Source organism: Molothrus aeneus, chromosome 3 (genome assembly GCF_037042795.1).
Source record: "Molothrus aeneus isolate 106 chromosome 3, BPBGC_Maene_1.0, whole genome shotgun sequence".
Classification (NCBI taxonomy): Eukaryota; Metazoa; Chordata; class Aves; order Passeriformes; family Icteridae; genus Molothrus; species Molothrus aeneus.
Genome location: NC_089648.1, coordinates 87,417,255 through 87,435,950, shown reverse-complemented (window position 1 = coordinate 87,435,950; position 18,696 = coordinate 87,417,255). Strand labels below are relative to the sequence as shown.

General features: G+C 36.7%; 1 protein-coding gene across 1 annotated transcript in view; it reads right to left on the bottom strand.

Annotated features, from left to right (window-relative positions):
• Window positions 1–2,214: 2,214 nt before the first annotated feature.
• HCRTR2 (hypocretin receptor 2) overlaps window positions 2,215–18,696 on the bottom strand; it is a 34,748-nt gene continuing 18,266 nt past the window's right edge. Inside the window, 5 exon segments of the mRNA XM_066545881.1 lie at window positions 2,215–5,057; window positions 6,021–6,221; window positions 7,315–7,436; window positions 8,836–9,056; window positions 13,701–13,816. Coding sequence (XP_066401978.1) covers window positions 4,864–5,057; window positions 6,021–6,221; window positions 7,315–7,436; window positions 8,836–9,056; window positions 13,701–13,816 — 854 coding nt within the window. The 3' untranslated portion in view covers window positions 2,215–4,863.

Sequence of the window (18,696 nt, the reverse complement as noted above, 5' to 3'; positions counted from 1 at the left end):
CGGGGCCACAGGAGCCGAGCGGGGCCGCCCCTTCAGCACCGGCCCGGGGACAGCGCCCGCCGGGCCCGCCGCCGCTCCGGGCGCTCCGAGCGCGGCGCGGGCGGGGGCAGCACTGACTGCCGCCCGTGCAACGCTGCCCCTTCCTCTGCCCACCTCCTTCGGTCGGGGCACGGAATGACGGTTCCCACCTCCGGGAGCGGTCTCGGCTGCCACTGGCACACCCTCTGCTTACATTTCTTCTCTTGCCACAAACGCTGAGCCGGACCGCGTCCAGATGACACGCAGGAGTTCTTCGGCATCGTCCACAGGATCTGACACTCCCTCCGTACTTAGTTCTCTCTCATTTGATCTCCAGAGAAACTAGCAGAGCAGGTCTTTGGCTGCTGCCTATAAGCTCCTTGGAAAATGCCTGTTGCTATGTCCTATCGCCTTCTGTAAGCACTTTTCAACCCATTTTAGGAGTGAATTTGTTTTCATCTCAGATTTGGAATACAATCTTGATCACTTAAAGAGAGAGAAGACTTATGGAATATGTTGGATGGCAGACATGGGGAACAAATAATTAATCTATAGTCTAGTCCCAGACAGGACTATGAGTGTAACCTCAGGTGTTTCACTAAAATACCTCAAAAAGCAGTTTGCCATACAAGCCAGCAGCTGACTTGGTACTTAACAATGGAGCAGTCAGCCATAAAGGATGCAATCATACACCTGCTGGCTCCAGTGTGTGTGCTTTGCTTTTGCAGTGGAAGGAGGAGGAAACAACAGATCCCTACTGATTTCCCCATGCTACTCATGAATCTTATTTTCACAAATTTTTAACTGTATTTGGTCCTTAGATGCCTAAACAAAAAGATGTCATAAAATTTTCAACTTAGCTATCAGAGAGACACATATAGTGGTTGAAATCCTGTCCCTGCTGACAAAGCAAAACTTGACCCAAAATACAGATTTCAGATACTTTCTTAGCTCAGGAAAAATCAATCTTGCCTGTAATTTCTCTTTTTATTTTATTTTATTTTACACTGATTTTTAGCTAGTTTTTTAAACTGCATTATTTATGTAAGCTCTTAATGACAAAATAACCAAATATTTGTTGGTGGGCTTTTTAATTGTTTGATAAATATATATTACTTCACCCAATATGTCCAACAGAAAAACCTAATTGTCAAGTAGAAAGAACAGCCTGAGAGATTAATTTAATTTTAGCTGTGAGACAAATTCTAGGTTGGAAAGCTAAATTTGCCTTTGCTTTGAACCACTGTAATATGCAGCAGTAGGTTATGATACGTCATTGAGTGAGGGCTGACTTAAAGTAATGTTTGGTGTATTCTCCATCCTATAAAACACTCTCCAGGTCAATAACACATATCAGTTTTGCTAAAATCAGAGAATGAGATGGTTCTGTCTATTTAGTCCAGAAGAAAAGGAAAAACATTGTGGTTTTGGAGGCGGAGACAGGGAGATATTATCTTGCATTCATTGTGACTGCAAGGCACAAGCTTATCACTACAGTGACAACAGTAAAGGAGAAACAGGTCAGGATATCAGACCTTCAAGACTGTTAAATATGTTGAGAGACAAAGCACCAGAATGATGGTGGCACAAGAACTCATATCTGCAGGAACAAATATGCTGTGATTTAAACCCTATGTTTAATGCTGCTGTGGACAAGCAGAAACAATGGCATGAGAACTCCATTTCTCCATTTATCTCCATTTCAATAGTGGAAATATTAGAATAAAAAAGCAGCTAGAGGTAGCAAAGCCCAGTTATGGCTCAGATTTTAGATAACATTCAGAATTTATATGCTGGATAAGAAATGTTCATTCATTATAGACTCTCTTCTCACAGCTATTTCTATCTCCATTGCTGGCTATTGCTCACTATTGGGTTTATTTCTCCTAGTGATTATTTTAATAAAAAAAGGTATTACTTGAATTTTTTAAAACTAAAGATATAAAAGAATAATAATATTTTCATCAAAAATATTTATTTTTGAATGAAAAATCTTTTCATAAAAATAACCAGATATTTATCTTGATAACCATATTTCACCAATATTTAGCTTGATGGCCACAGTCTCTGGCAAAAATTAGTTATGCTCTCTAGCTATCCTTAGAATTTCAAATCTGATATAACATCTGATTGTATAATTTGTGTCTGAAAGATATGCTCTTTACTCCATAGAAATTGTCCAGAGAAAACCCAGAATCATTTGCTAATGAATGTCTCATATTTTATTTATATTCTCCACACAAAAAGTACTGCTAAGTTAAAGTTGTGGTTAAAAGAAATTCCTAGAAATGTTGGAACATTTTAATTCTGGAGTTCTAGGTGAAAATAAGAAAAGATACAAAAGAGAATCAAGATGTGCTTTCTCTTACAAAGAGAAAATTAAGGCCAGAATCTCCCTTTCTAACACAGCACAGAACACCTCCAAAAACTGCCACTGATCTTTAGTGGCGTTCTTGCCTCAGAATGAACTCAGCTAACACAGTTTATCCCCCTGGCATTAAGGTAACAGCAAGAAGAATACAAATTGTGTCAGCAGGTGCTATTCACCCCCTCTTTAGAAAGATGCTAGTTAGGATTTGTCCATGAGCATCAATATTTTGATTTCTTCTTTGCTGGCCCAGGTTAGGAGTACTGAAACCTTTTCCTCTCTGTCTCACAGGGATCTGGGGAACACACCTGACAAGGCATAAGAATTTTGCTGGCCTTCCACAGTGACTCGTGACCTTTTATGTTTGAAAAAGATACATACTCCCCTCTTATGCTGTCCAAGTTTTCTTAAATAACCTTTGCTTTCTACACTTTTTCTCCTTCTTCAAGGATAAAAATACATCTTCTGAAATAAAAATATAGCTTTCCCAAATTTGGGCATAATAGACATTTTTCAACCGTGGACTGAGATATTTTATGTCTCAAATAAATGATTGCTGATAATTATTTTGCAGCTGGGTTGCTATACTAGCTTTTAACTTTATGACTATTTATTTGCTTATAACTAAACAAAAGAAAAGCTTAGAGGACATCTGAAATTCCATTTCCCCATATCTGTAATGTTTTAATTCAGCAGGTGTTTGTTAAATTATTTCAAATTATATAGAAAAAATATACATCTTGTTCAACACTCTTTAACAATTCTGCATTTTCCATGGTTGAAGAGCAAAAATAGTTTTCTTATGGTAAAGGAATTGCAATAGCTATGAAATCAAATCCTGCTGTGCTTTCCACAGTTATTTGGGTTTTATTTTTCTTAGAAGAGATGAAGAACAATAATTTCTTAAAATAACATTGATATAATAGCTATACTTAAAAATTAAGCTTACACATTCAAATATTGAAAATCCTATTATTTTATTTGATATTTAAACATTCTGTCCATTTAAATATTTTTCTTTATTCTTTTTTAATTAAAAAAAGAGTATTCTCCTTTTTCTCTCTAAATAGAAAACTTTAATATCCAAATGAATGCAAATCCCTTTCTCTCACTTAACAGCAATGAAAATTAGGAGGAATTGCAACAATGTCAAGTAAAACAGCTGTTGGGGAAGGCTAAAGCATAAATTGATTGAGCACTTCATAAAACTATAGTTGCCATGATAGATAATACATTGCATGACATTAGGTCAAAGAAAAACCTAGAAAAACATTTACAAAAGGTAATCAAATAATACCTGGTCAATTAATAATTGGCTTTATAGAAACATTTGAATACATAAGACTGTCTTCTTCCTATGCCAAATAATTTTTAATAAAAAAGTCCTCCCTCTCATCTTACCTCTTCTTTTGAAAAACCTGGACTGAAATGCAAGAATAGTGCCACAGGGAAATTGCATCTCAGGTTCTCATAATTAGCCTTTTTCTAACCAATAGACCACATTCTTCTAGAAGACTAAGTCTCCACTGATGCACCATGTTCATCCTTTAAGAAGAAAAATACAATACATAGTAGGCAGCTCCAGGCCAGAGAGATTATCCCATAAATAGCTATATAGATCTAGAATTGATTGTATCTTTAGTTATAAATGGCAGTTGAGAGAGAAGTCATGAAAATGAAAGACAATTAATGTTCCCTACGTTAAAGATTTTCAGAGATCTTCTGGAGCAACACGTACACATTATGGACTAAAATGAGCTACCAAAGTTAAAATGTTCAGTCCTTCAGAGGTGCTGACACTTGTTATTCCTATTGGCCTGAGCAGGAAATTTGAGCCTATAGCACCTTTGAGCATCACATAGGTTTTATTTAAATGGTTACTTTTTAGGCACTCAAATCTGAAAAAAATAAAAGGCTGTTTAAGTGTAATCTTATGAAAATATGTGACTTTCAGCACTTTGGATTCACATCTTAGAAGCAAGTCTGTACTTAGAAAAGTAATGCAGACTCTCCCCACATCAGTCTGAAGTGAAAGCTCCATAATAAACATAGAACTTACTACAAGTGGATTTGCAGAAAAAGAAGTGCAAAGTAATGCCAGAATATCACTAGTGCATAAGTAAGCATTCTTTGTACATGAATCAATCATTTATAGAAAGAGATATAAATAAATGATGTTTGAGCTTTCTTTCAAATACTTAGATTTCTTTATATGATACATTTTAGAACATTTCACAGCATCTAAAATATATAAAAATAAATATCTACAATATTTACAAAGTATGATACAATCCAATCTTTAAAAAGAATTGTAAAGACATGTTCTTTAGCTCATACTGAGGTAAGTAGGTTTCTGTAAGACTGAGAAAAAAGAGGATAGGCAGTTATTTTGAAGGAACCCCTTTGTCCAGTTGTAGTCTGTACCACAGCTAAAAGCATGTGACACTCTGTGGCAGTTGTAGTGTATTGAGCCAAAGTCATCCTTGCTGTAACTCCATCGAAGTGAGTTTAGTTATGCTAGGGACAAATTTATCCCACTCTGCATTCTCTGGTTTGACAGTGTCTTCTGCAGAAACCCTCATGGCTTCATCTATGTTTGAAGTCATGTTCATCCCAGGTATGTGGAGATGCAGCTCTGCTGACTTCAGTGGGCTGAGCATAGCTGGGATATCTGTAGATAAAATAAAGATTTTAAATAATTTCACTGCTTGTATCAGGTGGCTGGCTAACTGACTCTCTGATTATCTCTCTCTGAACACTATGCAGGTGATTATCTATTAATGAAATAGTCTTCCAGAAAATGTTTCAAATTGCATTTGAAAATTTGAAGTGAAAGCTTCCTGACTGAAGACTAAGGGCATTTCTGATGCATAAATCTTGATTTTTTAACTTTTCAACATTTTCATGTGTTCTACTTATTAATATGCACTATTTAGTAAATTGCCCTGTGGTTCCTTATTCAGATGTCTTTCTGACCAGCAGAGCACCACAGCTTCCTCTTTATAAGTCAGTCATGGAATCATTGATGGTTTGGGTTTGAAGAGACATTTAAAGACCATCTAGTCTAACTTCCCTGCCATGAGCAGAGGACAGAGAGAAGAGAATAAATGAGAAACAAAGGGTAAAACATAATTTATAGCCACACTGTCATATGAGTTTCATATTTGTAACTTTGCTTGTGCTGTACATAAAGGAATGGCAATACTACTGAATTCAGGTGAAAAACCCCATTCTTTCTACATTAAATGAAATGTGACTTCCCAGCTGTTCCTGAACACATGCAATAGCTTACCATGAAAAAGAACAAAAAATTTTGGAAAATAAATTAAGATGAATTTCTTTTTCCAAAGAAAATATTTGTATAAAATATGACTGCTTTGCTCCCTAGCTATCTGCAACACGACTTGAAAGAAATGTGAGAAAATTTCTTCCCTCATTATATAATCAAAGTTACGGCATATTCTATAAAATATTTATTTTAATTTTCTTTTCTTACAGTCTGTTCTTAATTTTAAACACCCTTCTCTCTTTGTGCTCAGATCCCAATATTGATGGATGCAGAATTAGAATTTACTTCTATGGGATCAAAAGGCATAGGGACCAGTATACTAACAGTGGGTAATAGATGCAGTACCATTTGATGGAATTGTGTTTATGTTGGTCAATACAACGTGTTCTGAAAGTTTTGAAACGTTATCAAAATTGCTGATCTGGGTGGTCAAGGATTTCCGACTCTCTGTACTGGCACGACCTCTGTTGAACCGTTCGTCATGGTGGCTGCGAATGCCAAAGATGCAACAGGAAAATGCTGCTTTAAATTCTTCTCTAAATTTCCCTGTCAACCACAAAAATGACTCATGAAAAAAATTGTACTATAAATTGCATTTCATCAAACTTCATTTATTTGGATATAAAGGAGTTATCTAAAGCAAAATTAACGTGAACCACCCAGATGCTCTTCTAATGCAAAAGCAGAAAATCACAGTTTAATCATCTTGGAGGAAGGCAGAAAAAAGACAACCTTTCTAAGAAGACATGTGAGGTGTGATGTGAAGACAGAATTATTCTTGGCTAGACAGAATGGACAAACTAGAATGATTAACGAAACCACCTCATAGATAGTCTGTTGATTATTTACGTATGTAACAAAAAAAATAATTGAGCAAATATAGGCTTGAATGATTGAATCCTTACTTGATATGTGAAATGAGAGAGCATGGCTAATTTGTGTTTTATCATTAATAGATTTTAGAAGAAGATTCACAATTTTGACAATCCCATGCTTTTGGGGCTCAGAGAAAATTGTTCAGATCATTCTCATATTACACACCACAAAAAAAACTACAGTGGGCCAATATATAGTGAGGATCAATAGAGTTTTGCCTCCCTGTATTTAGCTGCAATACTACCAGGTCAGTTCCTCATTCTGCTCTCCAAGCCAAATGACACAAATACAAACAATGAGAAATCTATACTAGTAAGTAAACAGCATCCTGGCTGGTTTTTGAAGTTGACCCTACTTGGCACAGTCTGGCCATGCAGATACTATTAAAGACTCACAGCCTCCAAATCCCAATACTTGGATATAACACGCCAGCTGGGGACAGCCCCTGGACTGTGCTACCTGCCAGAGAGCATCCAGGAGTGTTTAGAGAAATGGTAATTGTTTCAGATCAAAGTCATGCCAGGAACTTCTCTGCCACATTAATGTCATACTCTAGCACTTGGACTCAGGCCCTGGCACACTCCAGGTTACTTTTTGGTAGAGAGCCTGAGGGTAATGGGATACTTCAGGTAACTTCTTCTAGGAAGAGGATCTAGCTCCCACTGGAGGAGCTGAGCTGAAGTTACACAGTCATTAATTTTTGCTATGGTTCATTACATTCAAATTATACATTAAACTTGGATTCTAGGTAACAGTAACTTACCACTGAGGAAGTTATAAATAATAGGATTGGCGGCACTGTTTGCGTATACAAGCCAGTGTGAGAATGTGAACCAGGCATATACAGTTTCTCTGTCATCAGCATGATTAAACATCCCCAAAACCCTACAGAAAGAGAAAAGCAAACCTGAAAGATGGCAAAATTAGAATTCATTTAAAAAGATTTTACAACTTGTAGCCTGATATTATCTCTGATGACCTATTTGCAGTACCACAAAAAGACTGATTCAGCAGTGCTTTCTTACTTGAGAGAAAGAAATCCTCTCCCCAGCCCTCAGCCTCCTGTCTTGGTGGTTTGGCACAACTGAGACTTTACCATGGTGAAGATGCACAAGTTTTCTGCCAAGTAACTAAAGTCATCTGGTGTCAGATAAGTCAAGAAAAGACAGGAAAAGTTGCTTTTGATGCATTTATGTCACTGATCTTCCTGGCTCTAGGCCCACTCTCCAAGACACTCTCTAGCCACTCTCCAAATATCTCTGGAATTGAAAAGGCACTGAACTGGCCCCAAACCTGAGGATACTGTAGCAGTTTCTGCCCTCCAGAGAAATCTGCATTTCCCAGACTCCTTATGCATTACTTCTGACATTCACATGAAAATCTAACCCTGGGCCTACTCTGCTATTGTTGTTGATGTAGCCTGCGTATTTCCTCTGTTTCATGCTCTAGGTGGCATGAACCATCTTTTCTCTCTAAATTTTCTACTTGAGAATGAAAAGTATTTAAATTAGGCCCCAGGGAAGGGCCAGAATTGAGTAGGATGTATGTAAACCTTGAAACTATCCCTTAAAAACTAAAATGTTCCAATAACACTCCAATTAAAAAAGCACTAATAACATGCTCATTTTTTCTAGGATATTCAAATCTTATGCTATGTGCCATTATTTATTGGTATTCCAGAGGACTCATGAGGTGTAACTTTACCAAAGCCTCAGTCTGTCAGGCACTGTACAAAAACCAAGAGTGTACACAATCACATCTGAAATGCACAGAGAGAAAAAGATAAAAAGTTCAAATACAGCTTCATAGGACCAATGGAAGGGTTAGTCTAAGGTCTCAAAACTGTACATGAGTTGCTTAGGTTTGAACTCAGCATTTCACAGTCCTTGGAGCCAAGCCACATTACACTCTGCTGCTAACCTTCAGCTGCTGCTTTAGGTGATTGCACTTCCATGGGGGCATTTACAGCAAACAAGCTGCAATCCCACATAAATGATCAGGTTTAATGAGGAGATAGGTTAGATCATTTTCATGAGGAAGATCTTGTTAATAAAAGTTCCACAATCTGGCCTCTAGTTTAAGTACTATATGTTATATATATACATATATATGTTATATATATTATTTTCTTGCAATGCTATGCTTATTTTCCACTTCTTTATCATGCAATAAGTAACCTTATCCTTCAAAAGTATCGGTCAGAATAAAAGGAATCTTTTAACAGAGAATTCTGGTTTTAGACAGAAAGCTTTACCAAGTGTTTATATTTTGAGATAAACTTTACCTTTTCAAGACATTAAGGATGCTAATTGGTAGGTAGCAAAGTGCAAAAACCAGAAGGACGACCATTAGCATACGTGCTGTTTTCCTTCTTGCACGAATCTGTTTTATTTCAGCTGCCACAGCACTAATCTTTGACTTTGTTGATTGTCCCAGCCCTCGGGGCTGTGCTGAAGGCTGCTGAGGCTTCCATTTCTTCTGAACAACAGAAGAAGTTCCTGGGATCTAAGGCAAACAAAATAAGGGGCATTTTGAAAAACATTTTACAAAAACAATTTTGTCTGCAGATAAGACAAATAGACACCTTGACATACACAGTGTAAGCTCACAGGGATAAAAAGGATTTTTAAATTAATTTAATTGATGTAGCTGCAAGACAAACTGAATTTCAGACACACAAGAGGGACTGCATAAAAAAATTGTATTTTATACACAGATATTAACTGATGTCCTCAAGTTTTCTTTACTTCCCACATACCTTGCCTGCGTCTTCAGACTATCAACATAACCAACCCTATTGCTGCAGTTATGTTGCTTTAAAGTTCTACATTAAATGTTTTGTTGTATAGCAGAGTAGTTTTCCCCATTAATATGCTGCTAATATAAGATACCAAGCAGTTTTTCAGTACTGGAAAACAAGGATTTAAAGCCTGCATAGCTTTAGGTGCCATAAAACTTCCATACATGCAACCTATATGACAGTGAAGTAGCTAAAGAAATAATCACAGCTGAAGTGTGAATCTCTCTGCAAAGTTCTTCTAAACTGAGGGAAATCATGGAAAAGTGCCAAGACACAGGAAGAATTAGATTAGTCAAAGACATGCAATGAGTTGCATGTAGGACCATGCTATTAAAAAAAAAGGTTTTTTGTTTTCTGTGCCCTCACATAAAACAAGCCAAGTAAAACCATTTTGCTTCAGTTCTTCTAAATTACTTCCTGCCTGCAGCAAAATGTGAAAGACTGTAGATGTCAAGGAGTTTCTCAGAGAACTCTATTACAATTACATTTATAATATTTTCAATGTCATACAGTGTGAAAACTTTTTGGCTAGAAATACAGTTTTATTTCTGTGTAGTACAACTGTGTGTAGGGTGACTAATCTCATGAGAAATATTTCAACTTCAAAAGTATCTGAAAAGTTCACATTGTCTATTGTAACTTTTTTTTTTCTAACTAGGGCTTATCCAGACAAACTGACCAGAAAATTATGAAAATTTAGTACTTATTTAAGAAAGATAAAAGTAAGATAAAAAGCAGGCACATTCAGAATTGTTTAAGAAAACCTACTATGTTGTGGTTTTGTGGGGTTGGGTGGGGGTTTTTTTGTTGGTTTTTGTTTTGGTCTATTTATTTATTTGTTGGCTGGGGTGGGAGTTGTGTGTGAATATCTTCAGACAACCCCTTAGTTCAGCATTTATGAACACACCAAACGTGATTTACATCTATTGGAACATTTTGGCAAAGTTGCCATGTAATGAGCAGAATATCCATTAAGCAAAACTGGGGATAAATTCTAACATTTAGTTTTTACTAATGTATCCATGGATTTAAAACAACTCAGCCCCTTGCACTTCTACTGTGGAGTCCCACTCACACAGCTGAAATCAGCAATTACCAGCTTGACAATTGCACCTCAGTACTATTGCAAGGGATTTGCCCTACTTGGCTGTGGGGTGTAGCAGAGAAGTGATAGAATGAAAGGAAATTGTCTCAGGGTAAGCCAGGGGAGGTTTAGATTGGATATAAGGAAAAATTTCTTCACAGAAAGGGTAGTCAAGCCTTGGAACAGGCTGCCAGACAAGTGGTTAACTCACCACTCCTGGAGATATTTAAAAGACAAGCAGAGGTGGCACTTTGGGACATGGTTTAGTGGGGAATTTGGCAGTGTTATGGTTGTTATGGTTGAATTCAATGGTTGTTATGGTTGAATTTAATGTCCTTAAGGGCCTTTTTCAAGATAAATGTTTCTATGATCCTGTGATTCTTTATGTACAAATATACACAAGTGTACACATGGGAGCATAATGCATATATTTGCTTGTTGGTAATTAATCAGTCAGAGAGATAATTTTGAAGCATTTGTGTAATTCCAACATTTTATGAAAAGCCTATTAGCTGTGAATATACAAGTACTAAAATTTAGAGTTTTACTTTCTTATGCACCTTTTTCTCTTCCCCCTCAGATAGTTATCAAGGGGTTTACAACCAAAGAAAATTTCTCAAATGTAGTATCAATTTGCAAAGATTGGGAGGGTATATTTCAACTACTAAAAAGAAAATGGATAAAATTCCTAATTATTAATTCAAATGTGCTTTAGTGATAATGCATTCAGACATGAGGAAATTGAAATGTACAAGGAACTTGATATTACAAATTATGTATCAACATTTTCATCATATTCAGTTCATTCAGTTCTGTTTGTACAGCAGCCATTTTTAATCAACTTAAAATCCACACAAGAACATAGACTTCTAAATTACTACCTTCTTACTAATAATTCAAATTAATTATTCAAAATTTATAGTATTTTTTGCATGATTGTACTTGTCGTTATAAAAGTGAGTCATTAATTCAAAGGTCTGCTTGATTTATACAATCAGAAATTTTAAGAGCTATTACACAAAGTATGGCAATGATAACTTGTAATTCAGTCTTCTCTTTTTCATTTGAAAATTTGCATGCACAACACATTACATTTAAAAAAATAACCTTTAGAAAAAATATAGGGCATAGAAAGCATCTACTGTTAGTTGTTTTTTCTGTCATGTACATCTGAAAGGCTCATTGTACCTTGCAATAAGATCACCATATTTAACTGAATTTCTGGTAAACAGCATGATTCTTTATTGATACTGTTACCAAAGAACACATTTAGAGCACTTCATTAATTTGTGCTACATGACTGATTACAGCACACTGCTGCACCTAGAAAAGTGCCTGATGCCTGCAGCCAAGTCATAGCTGATAATAGATGTGCAGTGGTTTTAATTTCACTTACTGCAGCCTCTTATACATAGTGCTATCATCTAGGCCAGGCAGAGAGACAGTTGTAATTTGGCACCACTGATAGCACTAAGCCTATAGTAGAATTTCTCTTTTTGTCACTGAAAAACAAAGGATCATCCTAACCTTGCCAGCGTGAAAGATGAATGGGAAGAAGAAACCTGAAGAACAAATAGACCAGCTAAAACTACTGGGGAGTGGAGGTGGGGGAGCTCAAAAAAAAAGGTTGGTTTTCAGTCATTCAACTTCTGCTCTGCATCTGAGCCAGCAATTTCAACTACGTGTAGGTTAAGAACAACTGCTTTGCATTAACTTAGTTAATGCAGAGTTTGAGAGGCTAGGCAGATTGCAAAGAAGAGAAGGTTGAGAAGGATTGTGGTGATAAAGTCATTGGGTGATACAGGACAGATTCAGCAAGGCAGAGCATATTAGAACTATGTTTAGACTGGACTTAAAACTAAGCAAGAAATCCTTTGCTCTGGAGAAGAGTCCCCTCAAACTGTAAAGGTTAAATTTAATCTCCAAGCCATCTTGTTATTTAATCTTATCAACCTAAGAAATTAAAAGCAAAAATAATAATTTAAAGCTGACAAGCAGGATAAACAGCAATTCTGGTTTAACCTAATCTGATTAGAAGTGACGAAAATTGCTCTTATGACTTATGGACGATATCAAAAAGCCTTAAAGTGGATTTGGTATTTCCTGTATATGAGTTACTTGTGAGAGATATATTCTGTCAGTATAAGATTTGATTTTTAATTTTATGCATATTTAGAAATACAAAGTCTATTTGTGATTTCTCTGATGAATCATTATGAACTGCATGAAAAATGTTCCTGATGGGGCAGGTATTATCCCCTGCCCAGTACAGCCTCAGAATTGAATGGTATCAAACATGCTGGTGAGAGAGAAGTGATTCATGCCCATATGTTGATGGAAATATGAACTATGTTAGAGCCACTTGAGACGGAATATCTTGCATTATTTCTTCAACAGGATGAATATTTTGTCCTTTTCAGAATGACAGGGCAGCTGGTGGTGGACTACAGTTATAGATAAATCCTAGACAAAGCAGAAGACATCAGAGAGCACCACAGACAGGTGCATGATAAATTACAGTTCACACACACAAAATAATTTTTTTAAAGATTCCTGAAAAAAACATACATCATTTTGCCACTTAAATTCAAATGTTCTTTGTTTGTCTGCTTGATAGGTTTTTTGTTTTGTTTAGTGTTCTTGTTTTCTTTCCTGTATTTTTTATTTGAATCTTGAAAAAAAAATATGTTTACACTAGAAATTGTGTCAATTATTTTTATACCAATTCACGTCAAATGTTATTGGTAACAGCCAGCTTCACATCAGGAAATTCCAGTCTCCCAGTACTGATAGCTGGACCTTCTAGTTTAAATTTTGTTCAGATTGGACCTGCCATCAACCTGAGTAAGGAAAATAATAATAATAAAACTAACAAAATGAGAAGGTCAATCTTAAATTTTGACTGCTACAGGAGATTTTAGCAGTATAAATAACGTCATCTAAGGTATTTTGGCAAGCATTTCAGATACAATCAGTACATTCAAGTGAGAGAGATTTCCCTTCTACCTATAATCAATTTTTCTGATGCCTTTTGCTTTCTTTCTCTCTTAGAGAAAGCCCTTCGCAGACACATGAAACTGTTTACTTTGGCTGCCTTCATTTTTCATGACATCTCAATGCCTCTCCAAGGTGGCTGTATACCTGCATGGATGGAAAAATCAAATTCCTAAGCGACAAAATGGAGTTTATAAAGGAAGAGGTTGTACATGGGAATCTGCACAAAGCTGCAAGAGCAATTAAACAGAGGCAGTGCTGAGTGACTTACCTGGCGACACCACAGCTTCCGGAATATTTGCAAGTAGGCCAACACCATAAGACACAGTGGTGCCATGTATGTCACCAGAAAAAAGCATGTGTGATACATTTTGGGGTAAACCTCAGCTGGAAAGAGAATTCAAATAGGAAAGGTGCATTTACATATACATACATTTCCAAATCACCTTAAGAAAAATTATTCATGTAGATATGCATGTATTTTTCAACATAACAGGAAGATGTACCAAATAATATTATGGTCAAGATTGGTTTTTTAATCTCTTCTAGATACATTCTATCAGAAACATGCTTTTTATCTCAAGGATCTCCTATATCACATTACAGATTTCTTATCATATTATTACTTTATGTATGGAGTGTCAAGTTTTACTTTTTGTTAAAACAGAGATGGATTAATTTTGTTATCTAAAAATGAAATATTGACTATAAGTGAAAAATTTTGCTATCTAAAAATATGTAAATAATCATCCAACCTACCTCATCCTTGACATATTGAAAGGTTGTCTGTCATTAGTTTTAATTCTGCAAAGGCTACTACGTATCCCTGAGTGAATTGCACAATCCCTCACCTACAAAGACTGCAACTGCAAACTACAGCACACAGGACACTGATGGGAGGAGAGACACACATTCCATAAATCACTCGTTGGTGGCAGAATATATCTGATTAAGATGCAGTAATTAATTATTATGATTAAATTTTAAAAATAGAAGCAGTACATTCAAGTGCTTTAAACCTAGGAAATCTCTGAGATGGTTTTAAACTCAGATTTAACAATAAGGAGTTTGGTAGTGTTGTGTTCTAATTTCCCATGTATCTCTTTTCAAAAGAAAACTTATGAATGTTATTTGCTTAGAGTAAATATCTTAGAAGTGCTGTGCCTGTATTGAGTTTTAAGAATGTTGCATCTTAAGCTCCATCAGTAGTTTACACCAGAATGTGCAGTGCCTGAAAACTTGTCGTGTAACATTAAGTGTAGTTTGCTATTACCAGTTGTTGGTATTAATTACAACTATACATCTGTGGATGCCCTCAGAGAAGGAATGAACATTTTGGACAGTAACAACACATAGCAGAAGAGAAACTGCACCCCATGAACAGTTAAATTGCAAGGTAGTACTAAGCATTGCATCTTGGATAAAGAAGGAAATTTTATTTTAATTTCCAGAATTTCCAAATGTTTCAGGATGATAAGATCTGCAAGTGAAATTCTGTACTGATTGCTTTTTAAATTAAAAAGAAAAAAAAAAGAAAAAAAGAAAAAAGAGGGAAAAAAGAAAAGAAAAAAAAGAGTTGCATGAGAGCAAAACTTTGGTGCACCAAATTGATTTTCTGCCTGTTAAAGTGACTGAGACTGTGGAGCCTATCAAAGAAGAGCATGCCAGGAGAATTTCAGAGCTTGTTCGGGCAAAGATAGACAAAGACTTGCCCCACCACTCTGATAGTAGGGAACAGAACACCATAATGTAAATTCCAGGTTCACTCTCAAATGCAGACTCAGGTAATCCCACACTTGCCATTGGACCTGAAAGTGCCTGCTGCTCCACCCAGAAAACCTTCAGTATGAAGGAGATAGAAACCTGCTACAGCAAAATCCAGCCAATGTTCATTCCCAGCAAAGGTAATAGAGATGCTGCCACTGACATTTAATAGTTTTGATACATCAGGGCTCAAAAAATTCAGATGAATAGTATTTGACTTCTTACTTGCTCTAAGATCCTGTAGCAAACCAACTTACCACCTCCTAACTAGCAGCTGCAGCTACTAACACTTATCAATGCCCCTGGGGTAGCCAGACCATTTGGGGTAGGTTTATTATAATTGGCATTAACCTGAGCTTATATGTTGATTGATGATCTCAAACTTGCTTTGCATTCCAGAAAATGCAGCTTCACAGCAACCCTGCTAGCCAGGGAAGTACTGACATGCATGCTCCACAGGTGGAGAGATTAAGGAGCAACTGGAGTAACGTGACTTACTGGGATCACAGGAGGTCAGAAGTGAAAGAGCATTCTTTCTGCTCAGGAGGAGGTGCCACCTGCCTCATCAGTGCTCTGCTGGCAGCCGGGCCCCTTTCAGGTGGAAGGACGGTACATATTTAAAAGGCCATCTGGAGTTTATGACTTCCAATTTAGCATTCCAAGTAAAGTAAAACATTAAATGAGCCTAGCTATCTACAAAGAACTGAGGACCAGGTTGGAGGAAGATCCTAACACTTGCCTTTGAAGTTTAGCCACCTGGAAAGTGCCAGCTGCTAAACATCAAAGGAAACCTGTCCCTCCTCCACCCAGGGCAAAGCCCTTTGCAGAACTTTTCCCTAAGAAACATGACTCTGTTTAGCTTCTCAAGCCAAAGAAAAGCTTTAAAGCTGTTTGACAATCCCAGCAGCAAGGAGGAGGGCTGGCTAAAGATACTATTCATTTATCAAGTGAGTTCCAGGCTTCTTGAATGCAAACATCAATCAGTCTGTGGTCCTGCCTGACTGGGGCAGCTGAAACTCTTACTGCCAAGCAGAGGAGGAGAAAAGGGTCCTTGCCTCCTATGGTCACATAATGGACTTCAGGACAGGGGGAGATTGTTCTTAGCTGGAGTAGCCACCTCTTTAAGAATGAAATAATGACTCTCATGCCTCTGGCTGCTATTCTATTGAAAAGAGAGAATAAAACATAAAGCAAACAGGTGGCCATAGGGGTTGGACTGGATTCAGATCAGCATTCCTACTCAGCTTCATTCATACACTGTAATTACCCCACCCAATAAAGGATCAGTATGTTAAATTGAGCTTTCATCTGTCTACTGCAGGGGTTATTAAACATATTATAAATTTTTCTAAAGCTTCCCTCTCCACATGGTCTTCCAGTCCCAGCCTGAAACTGGTAGATTGAAACTGCAGCTTCTGGATTTTTGCCAGAATTTTACTATATTTGTGTAAATACATATATACATACCTGTATACATATACATATGTAATCAAATTGAAATAAACACTCAAAAAGTTTTGATATGTCTAGCAAATGAAATGGTCCCTTTAGCCATAGTGCTTAACAAAATTGGTACTCCTGACAGCTTCCTTAAGAATAGGGAAAATCAGGACTATCAAGTTTGCTGAGCATCAGTAGAGTTCCCAGGTTCCCTACTCTCAGGAAGATACCCGTGAGGTTCTGGAGTTACCAACATAGAAAAGCAATGCAACTAAAAGTGTACATTTTAAAATAAAGCTTAATAATCAGGGATGTTAGGAAGTGGGTGCCTATAGGACAAAAAAATCAAACACATAATGCAGTGCTTCCAAGCTAAGTTCCTATGTCAGAGTACTTAGGGCTAGCTAATACTAAAATTACATGTTGAAACTGAATATATTGTGCTTGACTTATCAACGTACAATAACACCCAGCATAATTTTAGTATTTGAAATATCCTTCCTTCTACATTAAAATATGCCAAGAGTTTTTCATTAAATTATGAACACTTTGATAAACAGGATGTATAAATCTTCTTGTAGTACTGCAATTTCCAGCTATTTGTTTTCCAGAATTAAGACAATGTGGTTTTGTACTATTGTATGAATACTCTAAGAGGAAAAGGAACACAAAGTCTTCCCTTTGTTTCCACTCAGCCATTTAGTTTTGGGAAAGAATTGTCTCCATATTCTTTTTATCATTTGCAAAGGGCCTGGCTAATGAACTTTGGCTAACACTCTCTTCTTGAACAGCTCTAAGACAATGTACTTAGCTAACTTGGACACATTTTAATATACATTTCTTTTATTTTGGCACTTTATCATCAAATTCAGCACAGCAATTACAGACCATTATAGAGCTGTGGCCAACTCTGGCTCCTTAAGTGAGCCTGCATAGGTCACATGTTAGATTCTTCTGCATTCCCAAATAAAATATTGTTATTAGACAGTACTCAAGATGAAAAACCCTCAGCCTAGAACTGGCAATGAATTTTACATTCAGGAATGCCAGAAGCAATTATAAAGAAATTGAGCCCTGTTTTAGGCTGAACTACTGTTCCATTTGCAGCCACTGGCAGCTTTCCAACAGCATGCTCAAATATTATTAGTCAGGGTGGCGACTATTTGTTCACCATTGAGGAGCCCAGGTGTCACAGTACTGATCAGACCTTCCCTCCAGACACTCATCAGACTTTTATGGTCTCCAGCAGCTGGTCCTAAGTCTGTGTAGGGTACAGTGCTGTCTCCTGCTTTGGCATCTCTGACATCTTCCTGGACATGGCTTTCAGTTACTCTTCCGTAGCACCTTATGCTTCAATGGCCCTGGGGTCCCAGAATTACAACAGGCTTCCAAAACACTTTGGAAAGTGTTATTAAACATCCTCTTTTTGCAGTCCCAGTCTTTAACATTCACAGTTTAACATCCTCAGAACATGTGGTGTACATGATATTCTGCAAAGATTTTATCTGACGTACTGTAATTTTAGACAGCATTAATTGTATGCAGTTCTAAACAAAGCAATAAACACCCAAAATACAATCCCTTTCTTGAAACTGGTTTTCCTATAGGACTTTCTCAGGGTCTCTTGAGTGTATGCAACATCTACTTCTCCAGTTTCTCTTTGCAAATATGGGTTATTTGTAGCAGCATTAATTTATTTCTCCTTCAACATCCTCCTAGATAGCTCTTTCTTTGACCTTCTATATTTGCATAGTCAAAAGAGGCAAAACAAAATCCAACAACAATGTAGCCATTTTCTTTAAAAATATTAGCTTTTTATTTCTTCTTCTAGCTTTAAGGCTCACCATTCTTTTCAAACCACTGCCTTACTCTTTTCTTTTGTTCTTCTTTTTGTGGGCCTTTATGATTTCAAACCCTATTTTTTCAGTAGAAAAACTGCATATTCTATGCTTTGAACTAACTCAGAGTCCTTAGAAACTTTCAAGAGAATGGAAATTATTTTTAAATTACACTTTATTTGCTATAGTCTGAAAGTGATGTGTGTGTATATATATATATATATA